The following is a 17,297-nucleotide window of genomic DNA, read 5'->3' on the forward strand; positions in this document are numbered from 1 at the left end:
AAAAGAATAAAAAGTACAATAGAAGTATATAAGTATAGTCTTTTAACAAATTAATTTAGGTCAATAAGTATTGGAGATTGCTGTTGGGCAGTGTCACACATAAGTTGTGAAAATAGCAGCAGATCTATAAGTTCAACCCATTGTAAGTTTGCAGATCTGCTATTTTCACAAATAATAACAATAAAGGAATGGTTTTAGACATATAAGGTTTCCACCCAACAGCAAATTTCTGATCCAAGGATTGTGTATTACACACAGATAAAGTGGTAACAGTGGAATCAAAGTTCATTACTCCAAAAAAGCCAAAAAACAAAAACATTCTACTTCAGCAATTGTGGCTTTATTTCTCAGAATTTGTTAAAGTACAATGAACATAAACATGCCCAAAATATGAGTGACGGATGAGGAACACATGCTCAACTTGGCCCTGTCTGCCAGTGCAATTACAACAGATATCATACAACCCCACTCTCTTTCATTTGTGCAAACCATGTAATAAAATAATCAATTAATTCCTGAGGTACAGTGAGGTAGGTTGTAAGTTATACCAGAGAGTTATACTGTACATACTTGAAAGTATGAAACAAACATGTTCTTAAGTTTTTGGAACAAAATAGACCACCCTGTAAATACTGTAAACATATCAAACATGTGATATCAAACATATCAAGTTACGTGCTGACAGAACGTACTCACAATGAGATAACCACACCGTCACTGAATGTAAACATGGCTAAACATGCTGCTAAAGTAACACACACATCATGAATTGACGTTAGCGTAACAAAAGCTAACTTTAGCCTGAAGTTAGCAGCCCATTTGCGCCAGGAGTATGTGGAAAACGTACTAATGTATTAGCTTACTGTGACATTTATCGATTATGTTAACAGCATTTGTAACTTACCTTCGAAAAAATATCCTTGTGGCGAGCCTTAAAGGCCTACTGAAAGCCACTACTAGCGACCACGCAGTCTGATAGTTTATATATCAATGATGAAATCTTAACATTGCAACACATGCCAATACAGTCGGGTTAACTTATAAAGTGCAATTTATAAATTCCCGCCACACTTCCGGTTGAAAAACTCCTTTGGGTATGATTTATGCGCGTGACGTCACAAAATCCACGGAAGTGGTTGTACCCCATCGACCCGATACAAAAACCTCTTGTTTTCTTCGACAAAATTCCACAGTATTCTGGACATCTGTGTTGGTGAATCTTTTGCAATTTGTTTAATGAACAATGGAGGCTGCAAAGAAGAACGTTGTAGGTGGATCGATCGGTGTATTAGCGGCTAAGTACAATACTTACAGCAACACAACAAGGACTACTTACTACGCCTAGCCGATGCTTGCCGCCAAACCCACGGATGAAGTCCTTCGTCGCGCCGTCGATCGCTGGAACGCAGGTGAGCACGGCTGTTGATGGGAAGATGAGGGCTGGCTGGCGTAGGTGGAGCGCTAATGTTTTTATCATAGTTCTGTGAGGTCCGGTTGCTAAGTTGCTAAATTAGCCTTAGCGTCGTTAGCAACAGCATTGTTAAGCCTTACCAGGCTGAGAATTTATAACCGTGTAGTTACATGTACATGGTTTAATAGTATTGTTGATCTTCTGTCTATCCTTCCAGTCAGGGGTTTATTTCTTTTGTTTCTATCTTCATTTGAGAACGATGCTATCGCGTTAGCTCAGTAGCTAAGTGTGTCACCGATGTATTGTCGTGGAGATAAAAGTCACTTTAAATGTCCATTTCGCGTGCTCGACTCTCATTTTCAAGAGGATATAGTATCCGAGGTGGTTTAAAATACAAATCCGTGATCCACAATAGAAAAAGGAGAGAGTGTGGAATCCAATGAGCCAGCTTGTACCTAAGTTACGGTCAGAGCGAAAAAAGATACGTCCATCACTGCCTCTCTAGTCCTTTACTGTAACGTTCCTCATCTACGAATCTTTCATCCTCGCTCAAATTAATGGGGTAATCGTCGCTTTGTCGCTCCGAATCTCTCGCTCCATTGTAAACAACGGGGAATTGTGAGGAATACTAGCTCCTGTGACGTCACGCTACTTCCGGTACAGGCAAGGCTTTTTTTTTATCAGCGAGCAAAAGTTGCGAACTTTATCGTCGATTTTCTCTACTAAATCCTTTCAGCAAAAATATGGCAATATCGCGAAATGATCAAGTATGACACATAGAATGGATCTGCTATTCCCGTTTAAATAAAAAAAATTCATTTCAGTAGGCCTTTAAGGTGCCGCTTAAAGGCCTACTGAAAGCCACTACTAGCGACCACGCAGTCTGATAGTTTATATATCAATGATGAAATCTTAACATTGCAAAACATGCCAATACGGCCGGGTTAACTTATAAAGTGACATTTTAAATTTCCCGGGGAACTTCCGGTTCAAAACGCCTTTGGAGGATGACGTATGCGCGTGACGTCGCGAGGTCCACGGAAGAGTTTGGACCCTTTTGGACACAATACACAGAGCTCTGTTTTCTTCGAAAAAATTCCACAGTATTCTGGACATCTGTGTTGGTGAATCTTTTGCAATTTGTTTAATGAACAATGGAGGCTGCAAAGAAGAACGTTGTAGGTGGGATCGGTGTATTAGCGGCTGGCTGTAGCAACACAACAAGGAGGACTTTGTTGGATAGCAGACGCGCTAGCGGCGAACTCACCTTGACTTCCTACGTCTCCGGGCCGCCGACCGCATCGTCGATCACTGGAACGCAGGTGAGCACGGGTGTTGATGAGCAGAGGAGGGCTGGCTGGCGTAGGTGGAGCGCTAATGTTTTTATCATAGCTCTGACGAGGTCCCGTTGTTAAGTTAGCGTCGTTAGCAACAGCATTGCTAGGCTTCGACAGGCGTCGAATACACATTAACCGTGTATTTACATGTCCAGTGTTTGGTTCGGTGTCTCCTGATAGTAGTATTGTTGATCTTCTGTCTATCCTTCCAGTCAGGGATTTATTTATTTTGTTTCTATCTGCATTTGAGACAGATGCTATCACGTTAGCTCATGCTAAAAAGCTTCGTCGATGTATTGTCGTGGAGATAAAAGTCATTGTTAATGTCCATTTCGCCTTCTCGACTCTCATTTTCAAGAGGATATAGTATCCGAGGTGGTTTAAAATACAAATCCGTGATCCACAATAGAAAAAGGAGAGAGTGTGGATTCCAATGAGCCAGCTTGTACCTAAGTTACGGTCAGAGCGAAAAAAGATATCTCTTGAACTGCATTCTAGTCCGTCCCTCTAACGTACCTCATCCACAAATCTTTCATCCTCGCTCAAATTAATGGGGTAATCGTCACTTTCTCGCTCCTAATATCTCTCGCTCCATTGTAAACAACAGGGAATTGTGAGCAGCACTACCGCTTGTGACGTCACGCTACTTCCGGTACAGGCAAGGTTTTTTTTTATCAGCGAGCAAAAGTTGCGAACTTTATCGTCGATTTTCTCTACTAAATCCTTTCAGCAAAAATATGGCAATATCGCGAAATGATCAAGTATGACACATAGAATGGATCTGCTATTCCCGTTTAAATAAAAAAAATTCATTTCAGTAGGCCTTTAAGGTTGGTCGTATTTTTTCCGCATATTTTGTGGCCACATTTGTCACCGTCTTCCTTCACAATACACTCTGTTTTTATTATCTGCTGGGTTATATTTAAAATACACCCATATGTCGTCTCTACGTTTGGGACCACCGAGCCCCTGTGTTGAAACTGCCGCCGCCATCACGGTCCATTGCCTGACGAGCAGTGTTGGGACTAACGCGTTACTAAGTAACGCGTTACTGTAACGCCGTTAGTTTTGGCGGTAACTAGTAATCTAACGCGTTATTTTTTTATATACAGTAACTCAGTTACCGTTACTGCATGATGCGTTACTGCGTTACTGCGTTATTTTACGTTATTTTTATGTAGTATCGGCTAGAAACTGAAGATCTGAGTGTGTTTTATTGGAGTGCTCCGGTGGAGACGTTCCTCCAGAGCCGTACTTCGGGTCTAACAACCTTCACTTTACCCAGAAGAGGGTCTTTACAGCTGAGGGTGAATGACGAGCCCGGCGGTTTGTTGCAACTTTGTGACTTTATTGCACGCAGCCATCCACCAAGCTAGAGCACCTACACGCACTCACTGTCGCCGCTCCCTCACCTCTCTCGCCCACTCACTCACTGACGTCACTCACCTCTCATGCTGTCATATCTTAAAGGGCCACACACATACGCTACTCTCATAACAACTAACAAGACATCATGGCGAAGCCAGAAGTCGAGTTTTTTAACATGGAGACATTCTCAATACTTTTCTTTTGTCGAGCACAAAGAAAATAACATTTTAGTTAAATGTAAGTTGTGTCTTGGATCAAAGATCCTATCTACTTAGAGTTAAAGTTAAAGTGCCATTATGTTGCAGCTATTTAAAATAGTTTTGTCAATTTTTTCTGGCCTGAAATAAATTGGCCCTTTGAAACATATCTTTGTCTTTGTGTGTTGTATGTAGACCACATTGCTTTCTGAGTTCAGGGATGCAAATGCATGTCAAGTTGATCAACAGATGGTATTATTCTCCAGTGCAATAACAGTACTGAAATGAAGGCTAAAAGGGCATTAATGGGAGCCTTAAAAAAAGGGGGGGAAAAGAAGTAACTAAATAGTTACTTTTCACAGTAACGCATTACTTTTTGGTGTAAGTAACTGAGTTAGTAACTGAGTTACTTTTGAAATAAAGTAACTAGTAATTGTAACTAGTTACTGGTTTTCAGTAACTAACCCAACACTGCTGACGAGTAACAACAGTCTGACGTGTTGAGCACGTTGTGCGCTGCACGCCAGTTGGTGGGCGTGACCAGAAATGTCAATCAATCAATCAATCAATGTTTATTTATATATGTCATGCATTTTAAACGTCTGACAGATTACCCACTAACATTTTCGTCCGTTCTCGTCTCGTCAACGAAAACTCACAAACGTCTCGTCATGTTTTCGTCATCAGAGAGACATGTTCATCTCGTCGCCGTCTCGTTATCGTCATGAAAAAAAGTGGCGTCAACGAAAGGATTTCGTCATCGTCATCGTTGACGAAAACAACACTGATTGAATCGAATCGTGGGATACCCAAAGATTCACAGCCCTAGTATGGATGTGTGGTATTTTTGTGTCATTAATTTATACTTGGAGGCAGGGGCGTCACTAGCTTTTAAGGACAGGGGGGGCTTAGCCCCCAGGAGATGCACAGGATGCGAGCGAACGTAGCGCACGAGCACAAAACTTCACAAACGGCTAACAAAGACTTAGAAATTAATCATTGTTATTATTATTATTTCAGTGGGTTTATTTTCAATCTGTGTTCAGTACAACAACAAACATGGGTTTGCACAGTCACATTTTGTTTACAGCATCAACAAGAAACAATTACTTGCATGATCCTTCAAGATACACTGAAACACAATAGAAGTCATGGCATTAGCCTCTATGTTATTCATTCACAACATAGAGGCTAATGCCACCACTTTAACTCACAATACAAAAATTGTTTGTTCCCAAATATTTTGAAGTTGCACAGATTACATTTTGGGCACATATGTGACTAAAATGGTTATAAATTCAAGCCCTGGAAATATTACTTAATTACTTGAATTAAAGTAATATCTGGATCGGGGTAAATTGGCTTGTATATAATATATTTATATATATATATTATGGCAAGCTATTAAGGAAATTAAATATATATGGAAGTCTGAATAGAAATGAGAAACTTGTATATATACTGTAAATAAGAAAGACTTAGAATACTGGGGCCGTACTTATCAAGCTTCTTAGAGTGCCATTTTACACTTAAGTCCTGAAAATTTGCGAAATTTAGTCCTACTCTCAAACTTAAGAATAAAAGCTTTTTATCAACGTTCTTAAGTCTAAGAATCACTCCTACTCTCCACGATATTTAAGAGACCTTCAGAGGTGTCTTAAGTGGTTAGGAGTTGCCAGCAGGGGATGGCACTGAGGCGAGAGAGACGTGCGCGAACGTTCAGGGAACGGAACAATGTTTTGTTTTTTTTGATGACGAGCAGCTGATCAAACGGTATCGTTTAGACAGAGCGGATATTATTTTTGTCACAGATTTAATACTTTTCGATTCCTTGTTGATTTCTGCATGTGTCTGCAGTGGGCTAGTATATATAGAGCCACCCACACCAGTTTCAAATTAGTTGCCTAATTAATGAATTGGAAAGAAAATGTTATGACAGTAGCGTATGTGTGTGGCCGTGAGGTGAGTGACGTCAGTGAGTGTGTGGGCGACAGAAGAGAGGGAGCGGTAGCGTGAGTGCCGGCGGGGACTAGTTTGTTTTGTATTATTTTGTAGTTTATTGTCAAAATATACACTCCCATTGTCCACTTAAATATTTCCAAGATATTTCTTTATTCTTAGACAACGGATTCCATTCCGTGATTGGTCATTTCTATGGACACAGAAATGACGTCACCTAAAATTCCGTTTACGGCACATAGTAATGTCGTAATTCAGCTCTGAGTGTGACACTTAAGATTCAGTCCTACACTTCGCTGAAAGTGTGAGTAAGACGCTTGATAACTAACTTTTAAGTGCAGCTTTCAGCGAAGAATTTATTTACTCTTAAGTCAACTCTTAGCAGACTTCTTAGGAGTAATTCTAAGAAGCTTGATAAGTACGGCCCCTGATCTGAAAAAGAGCCAAAGCTGTCAAAGAGCTGAGGGACCGTCTTCAAAGTGCAATGCTGAAACAAATAATGCAAACAATAAAATTTAACTTCCAGGGCTTGATATTAACGTAGTCCCGTCATCCCGGGGACGGTAAAAAAAAATGCATGGCACGAAATTAAATGCTCCCCGGGACGATGGCTTTTAACCATTTTTTTCCTTTTTCTTTTTATGTATTTATTCATTTTACATTTTATATTAAATGTCTTGGTTTTTCCACCCTCTGAAAATCCTATGAAATGTTTAACAAGCCATCCTATAATAATACAACAGCTATTAATGTAACAATACAATAAAACAAATATATTTAATTATGTTTTTTTTCATTATTTTAACAATAGGCTAATGTATATTACTTTATATAGATTATTTTATATAGATTCTACAAGAAACACAAAACTTTAAAACTAAATTATTTACAATTGCAGACACAAGGTTCTTGTTCTGCAGTGCTGTGTGCTAATGTGATTCGTACACATGCAGGACCGCAAGCAAGGTCGCGTAGAAAATGCGGACTGGATTTTGAGTGATGTGGGCATTTTCTATATGAACAAGTGCAATGGATTGGATACCGACGCACTAAAGGGGCTCTCTACCTTACGCTATGAAGTGAGGGGAAACTGAGTGAATAATGACAGGTTATATGATTATTTATTTAAATTCATATTCGGGCCACTTTATAATGAATATGTCGGCATGTATTTGTAAAAAACAAACAAACAAAAAAACAACTTTTTTTTTTTTTTAACACCAAATTATTTAGGGGGGCTTAAGAACATTTTAGGCCTAAAATAGGCCTAACAACGCCAATGCTTGGAGGTATGTATTGATGACAGCGCAATCTCGCCCTCAGTCTACCACGCCATCTACCTGGAGGAGCTGACGGCCGTGGAGCTGACGGAGAAGATCGCCCAGCTCTTCAACATCTCTCCCAGGCAGATCAACCAGATCTTCAAGCAGGGTCCCACTGGCATCCACGTGCTGGTCAGCGACGAGGTCGGCTCTCCGACCAGCTGTCCCCGTAAGCTGCCAAGTAGCACCTGGTGTTATTCTCCTCTTCCTCTCCGCAGATGATTCAGAACTTCCAGGATGAAGTTTGTTTCGTTCTGGACACGATGCAAGGTATTGGACCACCGGCGCTTTTTTTAAAATTTTGTCGGTGTCAACATGGCGTCCTCTCTCGCAGACGAATCCAGCGATGGCTACCACATCATCCTGAAGTGACCGCCGGCCTGTCAGCCTCCTCCAAGGACGTGGTCGCCCCCTCCGCCCCCGCAGGAAGTCTCTTGAGGTCCGCTGGGAGGAACACGCAGCCCTCTCGCTTCATGTCTCGCTCGGGAGGCGGTGACTGTTACCACGGTGACGAAGCTTTTTTACTTCACCCTCCTCGACCTCTCCTCTCTTTTCGTTTTGCGTCTCCAGAGACAGTTTGGCTGCGTCTGGACTCATGGTGTGAAAACAAATACTGACTGGACGTCAGTGGCGTCAGGGACTCGAAGGAAAAGTGGACTCCAGCTATTAACACGGTTAGCACCCACTAGCTAGCGTCCTCTTGCACTAATGCTAATAGTTTGAATGGCGACGGACGACTCTGTGTGAACGTTTCTACGAGCCCATATTACTTTTCAAAACTGGTACTTTCCCAACACATCAGCCCCATTGAGTGTTTTTAAGTTGATTTAGTTTTTTAAAATCTTTTCCAGCATATGCTGTCATTAAGTGTTGCGAGGCGCAGGTCCTCCCTTACGTGATCCGTTACACGTTTAAGATATTTTGCTTTTACCTCTGTTTCATCTCGTCAGCTGTGATGCGTACACCCTTGTTACTGTACCGGCCTCTTTTCAAATACCTGCAAAAATAAAATGCCTTTGTGACGAAAAAAACAAAACAATGTTCTTGCCACGTGAACACAGCGGAAACAAGGCAAAATTGACTGACAGCTTTCACATCTAAGTGTTTACGCAAAACTTTCTTATGCAAAACCCAAAAGCAGTCACGTGTAAATGGTAAATAAAAAGAGAATACAATTATTTGCAAATCCTTTTTAACTTATATTCAATTGAATAGACTGCAAAGACACTCATTTTGAATTTGATGCCTGCAACATGTTTCAAAAAAGCTGGCACAAGTGGCCAAAAAGACTGAGAAAGTTGAGGAATGCTCGTCAAAGACTTATTTGGAACATCCCACAGGTGAACGGGCTAATTGGGAACAGGTGGGTGCCATGATTGGGTATAAAAGCAGCTTCAATGAAATGCTCAGTCATTCACAAACAAAAGACATAAGACACGGGAACTGGGAAGGCACAGAGAGACAGCAAGTATGCGAAAGGGGAGCCAGAGATGCGATAGCTTAATGTGTACAGAGAACTACGTTCCGGCACTGGATCTTTGGGTACGCTGGTCTTTATGCCGTCTGCACTCATCAGACCCAGGTGCGCTGATTGCAGATTGCTTGCAGCCGAGCAGAGGCGTGTCTCGAATGTCGTGATGCGGGAAGAGCGAGCAGAGGCGTGTCTCTCCAGCGCAGGCGCCGGCCGTGCTCGCAGCAGAAGGCATGTGGGACATGTTTCAAAAAAGCTGGCACAAGTGGCCAAAAAGACTGAGAAAGTTGAGGAATGCTCATCAAAGGCTTATTTGGAACATCCCACAGGTGAACAGGCTAATTGGGAACAGGTGGGTGCCATGATTGGGTATAAAAGCAGCTTCCATGAAATGCTCAGTCGTTCACAAACAAGGACGGGGCGAGGGTCACCACTTTGTCAACAAATGCCTGAGCAAATTGTTTAAGAACAACATTTCTCAACCAGCTGTTGCAAGGAATTTAGGGATTTCACCATCTACGCTCCGTAATATCATCAAAAGGTTCAGAGAATCTGGAGAAATCACTGCACTTAAGCGGCAATGCCCATGACAAAAAAAGCGACATCAGTGTGTAAAGGATATCACCACATGGGCTCAGGAACACTTCAGAAAACCACTGTCAGTAACTACAGTTGGTCGCTACATCTGTAAGTGCAAGTTAAAACTCTACTATGCAAAGCCAAAGCCATTTGTCAACAACACCCAGAAACGCCGCCGGCCCGAGCTCATCTAAGATGGACTGATGCAAAGTGGAAAAGTGTTCTGTGGTCTGACGAGTCCACATTTCAAATTGTTTTTGGAAACTGTGGACGTCGTGTCCTCCGGATCAAAGAGGAAAAGAACCATCCGGATTGTTCTAGGCGCAAAGTGTAAAAGGCAGCATGTGTGATGGTATGGGGGTGTATTAGTGGCCAAGACATGGGTAACTTACACATCTGTGAAGGCACCATTAATGCTGAAAGGTACATACAGCTTTTGGAGCAACATATGTTGCCATCCAAGCAATGTTATCATGGACGCCCCTGCTTATTTCAGCAAGATAATGCCAAGCCACGTGTTACAACAGCGTGGCTTCATAATGAAAGAGTGCGGGTACTAGACTGGCCTGCCTGTAGTCCAGATCTGTCTCCCAATGAAAATGTGTGGAGCATTATGAAGCCTAAAATAGCACAACAGACACCCCCGTACTGTTGAACAACTTAAGCTGTACATCAAGCAAGAATGGGAAAGAATTCCACTTCAAAAATGTGTCTCCTCAGTTCCCAAACATTTACTGAGTGTTGTTAAAAGGAAAGGCCATGTAACACAGTGGTAAAAATGCCCCTGTCACAACTTTGTGTTGCTGCCATTAAATTCTAAGTTAATGATTATTTGCAACAAAAAAAATAAGTTTCTCAGTGTGAACATGAAATATCTTGTCTTTGCAGTCTATTCAATTGAATATAAGTTGAAAAGGATTTGCAAATCATTGTATTCTATTTGTATTTACCATTTACACAACATGACAACTTCACTGGTTTTGTACGTCATCATAAATTTGACACGTGATTATTGCGACTCTCATACCGAGAGGGTCTTAAACCAGCCATTTTCCTGTTTTTATGGAATAATTTCTGGTATTGTATTTCACAATATATGTATGTTTTACTAAATATAAAAATCACGAGTCCCAGCTTTTTGTTGTACTTTTCATAATGTTTCAATCATATTCACAATGTCCAATTGAAATATATATATATATATATATATATATATATATATATATATATATATATATATATATATATATATATATATATATATATATATATATATGTATATATATATATGTATATATATATGTATATATATATGTATATATATATGTATATATATATGTATATATATATGTATATATATATGTATATATATATATATATATGTATATATATATATATATATATATATATATATATATATATATATATATATATGTATATATATATATATATATATGTATATATATATATATGTATATATACATATATATATATATATATATATATATATATATATATATATATATATATATATATATATATATATATTTATTTTATTTTATTTTATTTTATTTTATTTTTTATTTTTTATAAAGCCAAAAGCTATTTACATTTTCTCAAATACATTTGTGTTAATTTCTGAATCTTATCAATATTTTCCTCTCTCTAAGTTTTCGATGCAGTTATTTTTGGGGTATACTTGAAAATTGCTTTATTTTCCTAAACATTTTTTTTTATCACTTTCTAAAATAAAATTTAAAAAAAATTCTTGATTTATTTTGCAACATTTTCCTTGTTTTCTAACTTAATGTTTTTAGTTATACTTCCTGAATCGTTACTTCATGATAGTATTATTTTTTTTTGTAATTGAGAAAATGTTATTTATTAATTAACTTGATATTCATTCATGTAATTATGTTGTACATCCTGAATAAAATTGATCACAAAACAATAATTGCAAGAAAAAAACATAATAGTAATTGGAGTTAAAATACACACAAAAAAACTTATAACAAGTGAACAAAGAAATAACAAAAAAAAAAAAAATCCCCAGCATCCAATTTCACAGGGTGGCCGATACTGCACATTTTGGTATCAAGTCGATACACAAGAATAGCTTTGCTGACATGATAGTTTTTACTTAACTGGTCAAGATAATTAAATTATTTGGATATGTTGTGCCTTTAATTATGGTCATAATCACTATAAAACACAACAAAATATCTGTACTTATAGTGTAAATCTTTATTGCGATCGATAATTATGGACTATATACGTCCAACAGTATCAGACTATGTAACAATAGCAAGGAACATACATTTCTGAAGTCATTTCTATATCATGATATTGGTAAACTTGCTGAAAATAAATTCATATTTTCATGCTAATACTTTGATTTAAATAAGTATTCTATACATATATTTTATTTTGTTTTCAAGAATCTTAATTCACAAACAGTTACGCTAGTATCAATCCGATACAGACGCAACCACCTTTTGTACAAATATGATAGTAAAAGTGATAGCAAAGAAGCAGTTAGTGAAATAAATAATAATACAGGAATGACAATGAGCATTATTACACTACAAATGGAGCAATACATATACCAATAGAAATATCACTATTGATAATGAATAATAACAATAATTACCTCTATTATCAATAATACAATTGTTCAAATGCAACAATACATGTATGTAATGATAACTAGAGATACGAAAGAAAGCAGATAAATGGAGGGGAAGATATTAACCTTGTAGATTGTTATAGTAACAATAGGTTAAGCTTTGTCAGTGTGCCATGTATTACCCAGTTTACCCTACAACAACGTTAATATATGTTTGATGAAACGTGATTATGTGCATGTGTGTATATGTACAGTATGCGTATATGTGTTTGTACAGTGAATGTATATGTACATGTATGTGTATATGTATGTTTGTACAGTGAATGTATATGTACAGTATGTGTATATGTATGTTTGTACAGTGAATGTATATGTACATGTATGTTTGTACAGTGAATGTGTATGTACATGTATGTGTATATATGTTTGTACAGTAAATGTATATGTACATGTATGTGTATATGTGTGTTTGTACAGTGAATGTATATGTACAGTGTGTGTATATGTGTGTTTGTACAGTGAATGTATATATATATACGGTATGTGTATATGTATGTTTGTATAATGAATGTATATGTACAGTATGTGTATATGTGTGTTTGTACAGTATGTGTATATGTACAGTATGTGTATATGTATGTTTGTACAGTGAATATATATATATATATATATATGTACGATATGTGTATATGTGTGTTTGTACAGTGAATATATATGTACGGTATGTGTATATGTGTGTTTGTACAGTGAATATATATGTACGGTATGTGTATATGTATGTTTGTACAGTGAATATATATGTACGGTATGTGTATGTGATATCGACACTCTCGACGTTTGCTTCGATCCGCCCACCCGCCTGTGACGTCACAGTGCACTATATATACGCGTCCGCCGGTCGCCAGCTCGCCTGCCGCCATTGTTACATTCTCACTACCGGGGCCGGCCGGGGCGAGACCGGCTTACAAAATCTTCGTCTTCTCGCCCCCCTTTCCCCCCCTCGCCGTCACCAAAAAAAATCAAATAAAGACGACGACATTCTCGACAGCCGCCGAGAAGTTAAAAAAGGTGAAAGACGAAGAAGCTAACCGAGGTGGGCGAGCGACGACGACAAAAGATGTCGGCGCTTTTCTTCATTTTTTTAAATCCCCCCACTGAGAGATACTTTTCTTCCTCCACTTTGTCACCATGCCGCTGAAATAAACCGTTTAAAGCCCTCTGGACACACGACAAAGAGGAGTGGTGGCCCTCTGGAGGAACAATGACTATGGAGCTGCCACGGCCAGCGGCTCTTTAAACTCAACAAGGACATTTTTTTTTCCATTCAAGTGATGAAGTAATCCATGAATTTTGGAGAAAGAAGAAACTGCCTGTTTGTGGCCCAGGTAAGACTACACGCCTCTTTGTCATGTGTGTGTAATAACCCCCATCTATGTGCATATTAAACATCCATCCATTTCCTACCGCTTGTCCCTTATGCAGTGTTTTTCAACCAATACAGTCTGGTGTGTCGTGGGAAATTATGTCATTCACCTAATTGGGTTTAATCAATCAACAATTATTTATATAGCCCTAAATCACCAGTGTCTCAAAGGGCTGCACAAGCCACAACGACATCAGGGCAAGGAAAAACTCAACCCAATGGGATGACAATGAGAAACCTTGGAGGGGACCGCAGATGTGGGGCGACCGGTGCAATGGACGTGGAGTGGATCTAGTTAATAGTGTGAAAGTCCAGTGGAGTGGATCTAATAGTGTGAGAGTCCAGTCCATAGTGGATCTAACATAATAGTGAGAGTCCAGTCCATAGTGGATCTAACATAATAGTGAGAGTCCAGTCCATAGTGGATCTAGTTAATAGTGTGAGAGTCCAGTCCATAGTGGATCTAACATAATAGTGTGAGAGTCCAGTCCATAGTGGATCTAACATAATAGTGAGAGTCCAGTCCATATTGGATCTAACATAATAGTGTGAGAGTCCAGTCCATAGTGGATCTAACATAATAGTGTGAGAGTCCAGTCCATAGTGGATCTAATATAATAGTGTGAGAGTCCAGTCCATAGTGGATCTAACATAATAGTGTGAGAGTCCAGTCCATAGTGGATCTAATATAATAGTGTGAGAGTCCAGTCCATAGTGGATCTAACATAATAGTGTGAGAGTCCAGTCCATATTGGATCTAACATAATAGTGTGAGAGTCCAGTCCATATTGGATCTAACATGATAGCGGGAGTCCAGTCCATAGTGGATCTAACATAATAGTGTGAGAGTCCAGTCCATAGTGGATCTAACATAATAGTGTGAGAGTCCAGTCCATAGTGGATCTAACATAATAGTGTGAGAGTCCAGTCCATAGTGGATCTAATATAATAGTGTGAGAGTCCAGTCCATAGTGGATCTAACATAATAATGTGGGAGTCCAGTCCATAGTGGATCTAATATAATAGTGTGAGAGTCCAGTCCATAGTGGATCTAACATAATAGTGTGAGAGTCCAGTCCATAGTGGCTCTAACATAATAGTGTGAGAGTCCAGTCCATAGTGGATCTAACATAATAGTGTGAGAGTCCAGTCCATAGTGGATCTAACATAGTGTGAGAGTCCAGTCCATAGTGGATCTAACATAATAGTGTGAGAGTCCAGTCCATAGTGGATCTAACATAATAGTGTGAGAGTCCAGTCCATAGTGGATCTAACATAATAGTGTGAGAGTCCAGTCCATAGCGGATCTAGTTAATAGTGTGGGAGTCCAGTCCATAGTGGATCTAACATAATAGTGTGAGAGTCCAGTCCATAGTGGATCTAACATAATAGTGTGAGAGTCCGGTCCATAGTGGATCTAACATAATAGTGAGAGTCCAGTCCATAGTGAATCTAGTTAATAGTGTGAGAGTCCAGTCCATAGTGGATCTAACATAATAGTGTGAGAGTCCAGTCCATAGTGGATCTAACATAATAGTGTGAGAGTCCAGTCCATAGTGGATCTAACATAATAGTGAGAGTCCGGTCCATAATGGATCTAACATAATAGTGTGAGAGTCCAGTCCATAGTGGATCTACACATAATAGTGTGAGTCCAGTCCATAGTGGATCTAACATAATAGTGAGAGTCCAGTCCATAGTGGATCTAACATAATAGTGAGAGTCCAGTCCATAGTGGATCTAACATAATAGTGTGAGAGTCCAGTCCATAGTGGATCTAACATAATAGTGAGGGTCCAGTCCATAGTGGATCTAACATAATAGTGAGAGTCCAGTCCATAGTGGATCTAACATAGCAGTGAGAGTCCAGTCCATAGTGGATCTAACATAATAGTGTGAGTCCAGTCCATAGTGGATCTAACATAATAGTGTGAGAGTCCAGTCCATAGTGGATCTAACATAATAGTGAGGGTCCAGTCCATAGTGGATCTAACATAATAGTGAGAGTCCAGTCCATAGTGGATCTAACATAATAGTGTGAGAGTCCAGTCCATAGTGGATCTAACATAATAGTGTGAGAGTCCAGTCCATAGTGGGGCCAGCCGGAGATCGTCTTGGGTGGAGACAAGTCAGCAGCGCAGAGACGTCATCAACTGATGCACAGATGAGTGGTCCATCCCGGGTCCCGACTTTGAACAGCTAGCGCACCATCTGTGGTCACCTAATCTGTGCCCCTCTCCTTCGTGGAGAGGGGCACGGTGCAGGTAAAAAAAAGGTATTGACGTGTACTTTTGGTCTTGTCATCCTCTTCCGGACAGAAGGGTAACCCTAACCCTAACCCTTTATCACAAGCGAGCGTCATTTAAATTGGTCTGCAGTATCCGGAGGAATCTTAGTCAAAAATAGAGGATTCCTGCCCTGGAGAAACCAAACCATCAGTTTATATATTCCTTCTTTGTCAGCCTGGGTGTGCGCTAAAGTCTAAACTGCACCACCTGACCATGAAAGGAGATGTTTGTGTCTTGAAAACAACGGCTTTTAAGTCATAACTTAAAAGGTTGGTGTTTGAACTAGACAAGGATATGACTATCATATCTGCTCAGTGGCCTTGTGGTTAAGAGTGTCCGCCCTGAGATCGGTAGGTCGTGAGTTCAAACCCCGGCCGGACCCATTACCTCCCTGCCTGGCACTCAGCATCAACAGTTGGAATTGGGGGTTAAATCACCAAAAATGATTCCTGGGCGCGGCCACCGCTGCTGCTCACTGCCCCCCTCACCTCCCAGAGGGTGAACAAGGGGATGGGTCAAATGCAGAGGACAAATTTCACCACAATTACCGTAGTGTGTGTGTGTGACAATCATTGGTACTTTAACTATCACTTTTGCATTCCAAAGTACTAATTAGGGCCCCCTATTCACCTGTGAATATCAAAGTAAGGGGGCCTTATTGTAACATGTGCTCAAACTGAAATACCACTGTGTACTCACACTTAAAGGTTTGCTTTCTCCAAGACGAATGTGAGCGTTCACCATATGTAGAACATAATATGAGTTAATTAATACACTTCAGTATCTAACGCTTAAACCAAATATAAACAAAAGGAGCTTAGGGATGGCTATGCAAAACGAAAGTAAAAGTGAACTGGCTGCAAAGTAAACAAAACACAAAATGCTGGACGACAGCAAAGACTTACGGCGTGCGGAGCAGACAGCGTCCACAAAGTACATCCGTACATGACATGACAGTCAACAGTGTCCCCACAAAGAAGGATAACGTCCGCACAACTTAGATAGTCCCGATTGCAAAAACAAAGCAGGTGCGGAGAATAGCGCTTAAGGAAGACATGAAACTGCAACAGGAAAACACCAACAAAACAGGAAAAAACACCAAAATAGGAGCGCGAGACAAGGACCAAGACATTACACACAGGAAAACACCAAAAAACTCAAAATAAGTTATATATTATATTTTACAGTAAAATGTTGTAAATGTAAAATTTTTACTGTAAAATGGAAAGTCTACTTGAAACTATTTATACAATTAATAATGAAATCCAGAGGCAAATTCACTGTTACAATGATGGCAGCCATAACTGCCATGAGGC

At 39.5% G+C, this 17,297-nt stretch overlaps 2 protein-coding genes across 2 annotated transcripts in view; both read left to right on the forward strand.

The window, feature by feature from the left end:
• tfcp2 (transcription factor CP2) overlaps window positions 1-8,441 on the forward strand; it is a 41,556-nt gene extending 33,115 nt beyond the window's left edge. The window contains exons 14-16 of the mRNA XM_062052525.1: window positions 7,596-7,738; window positions 7,813-7,864; window positions 7,929-8,441. Of these exons, the coding sequence (XP_061908509.1) occupies window positions 7,596-7,738; window positions 7,813-7,864; window positions 7,929-7,966 (233 nt within the window). The 3' untranslated portion in view covers window positions 7,967-8,441. The remainder of the gene's footprint in view (window positions 1-7,595; window positions 7,739-7,812; window positions 7,865-7,928) is intronic.
• Window positions 8,442-13,188: 4,747 nt separating this feature from the next.
• Window positions 13,189-17,297, forward strand: part of csrnp2 (cysteine-serine-rich nuclear protein 2) — a 30,481-nt gene continuing 26,372 nt past the window's right edge. The window contains exon 1 of the mRNA XM_062052526.1: window positions 13,189-13,655. The gene's annotated coding sequence lies outside the window, so the exon portion shown is untranslated. The remainder of the gene's footprint in view (window positions 13,656-17,297) is intronic.

The sequence above is a fragment of the Entelurus aequoreus genome, linkage group LG07 (assembly GCF_033978785.1).
Source record: "Entelurus aequoreus isolate RoL-2023_Sb linkage group LG07, RoL_Eaeq_v1.1, whole genome shotgun sequence".
NCBI classification, from domain to species: domain Eukaryota; kingdom Metazoa; phylum Chordata; class Actinopteri; order Syngnathiformes; family Syngnathidae; genus Entelurus; species Entelurus aequoreus.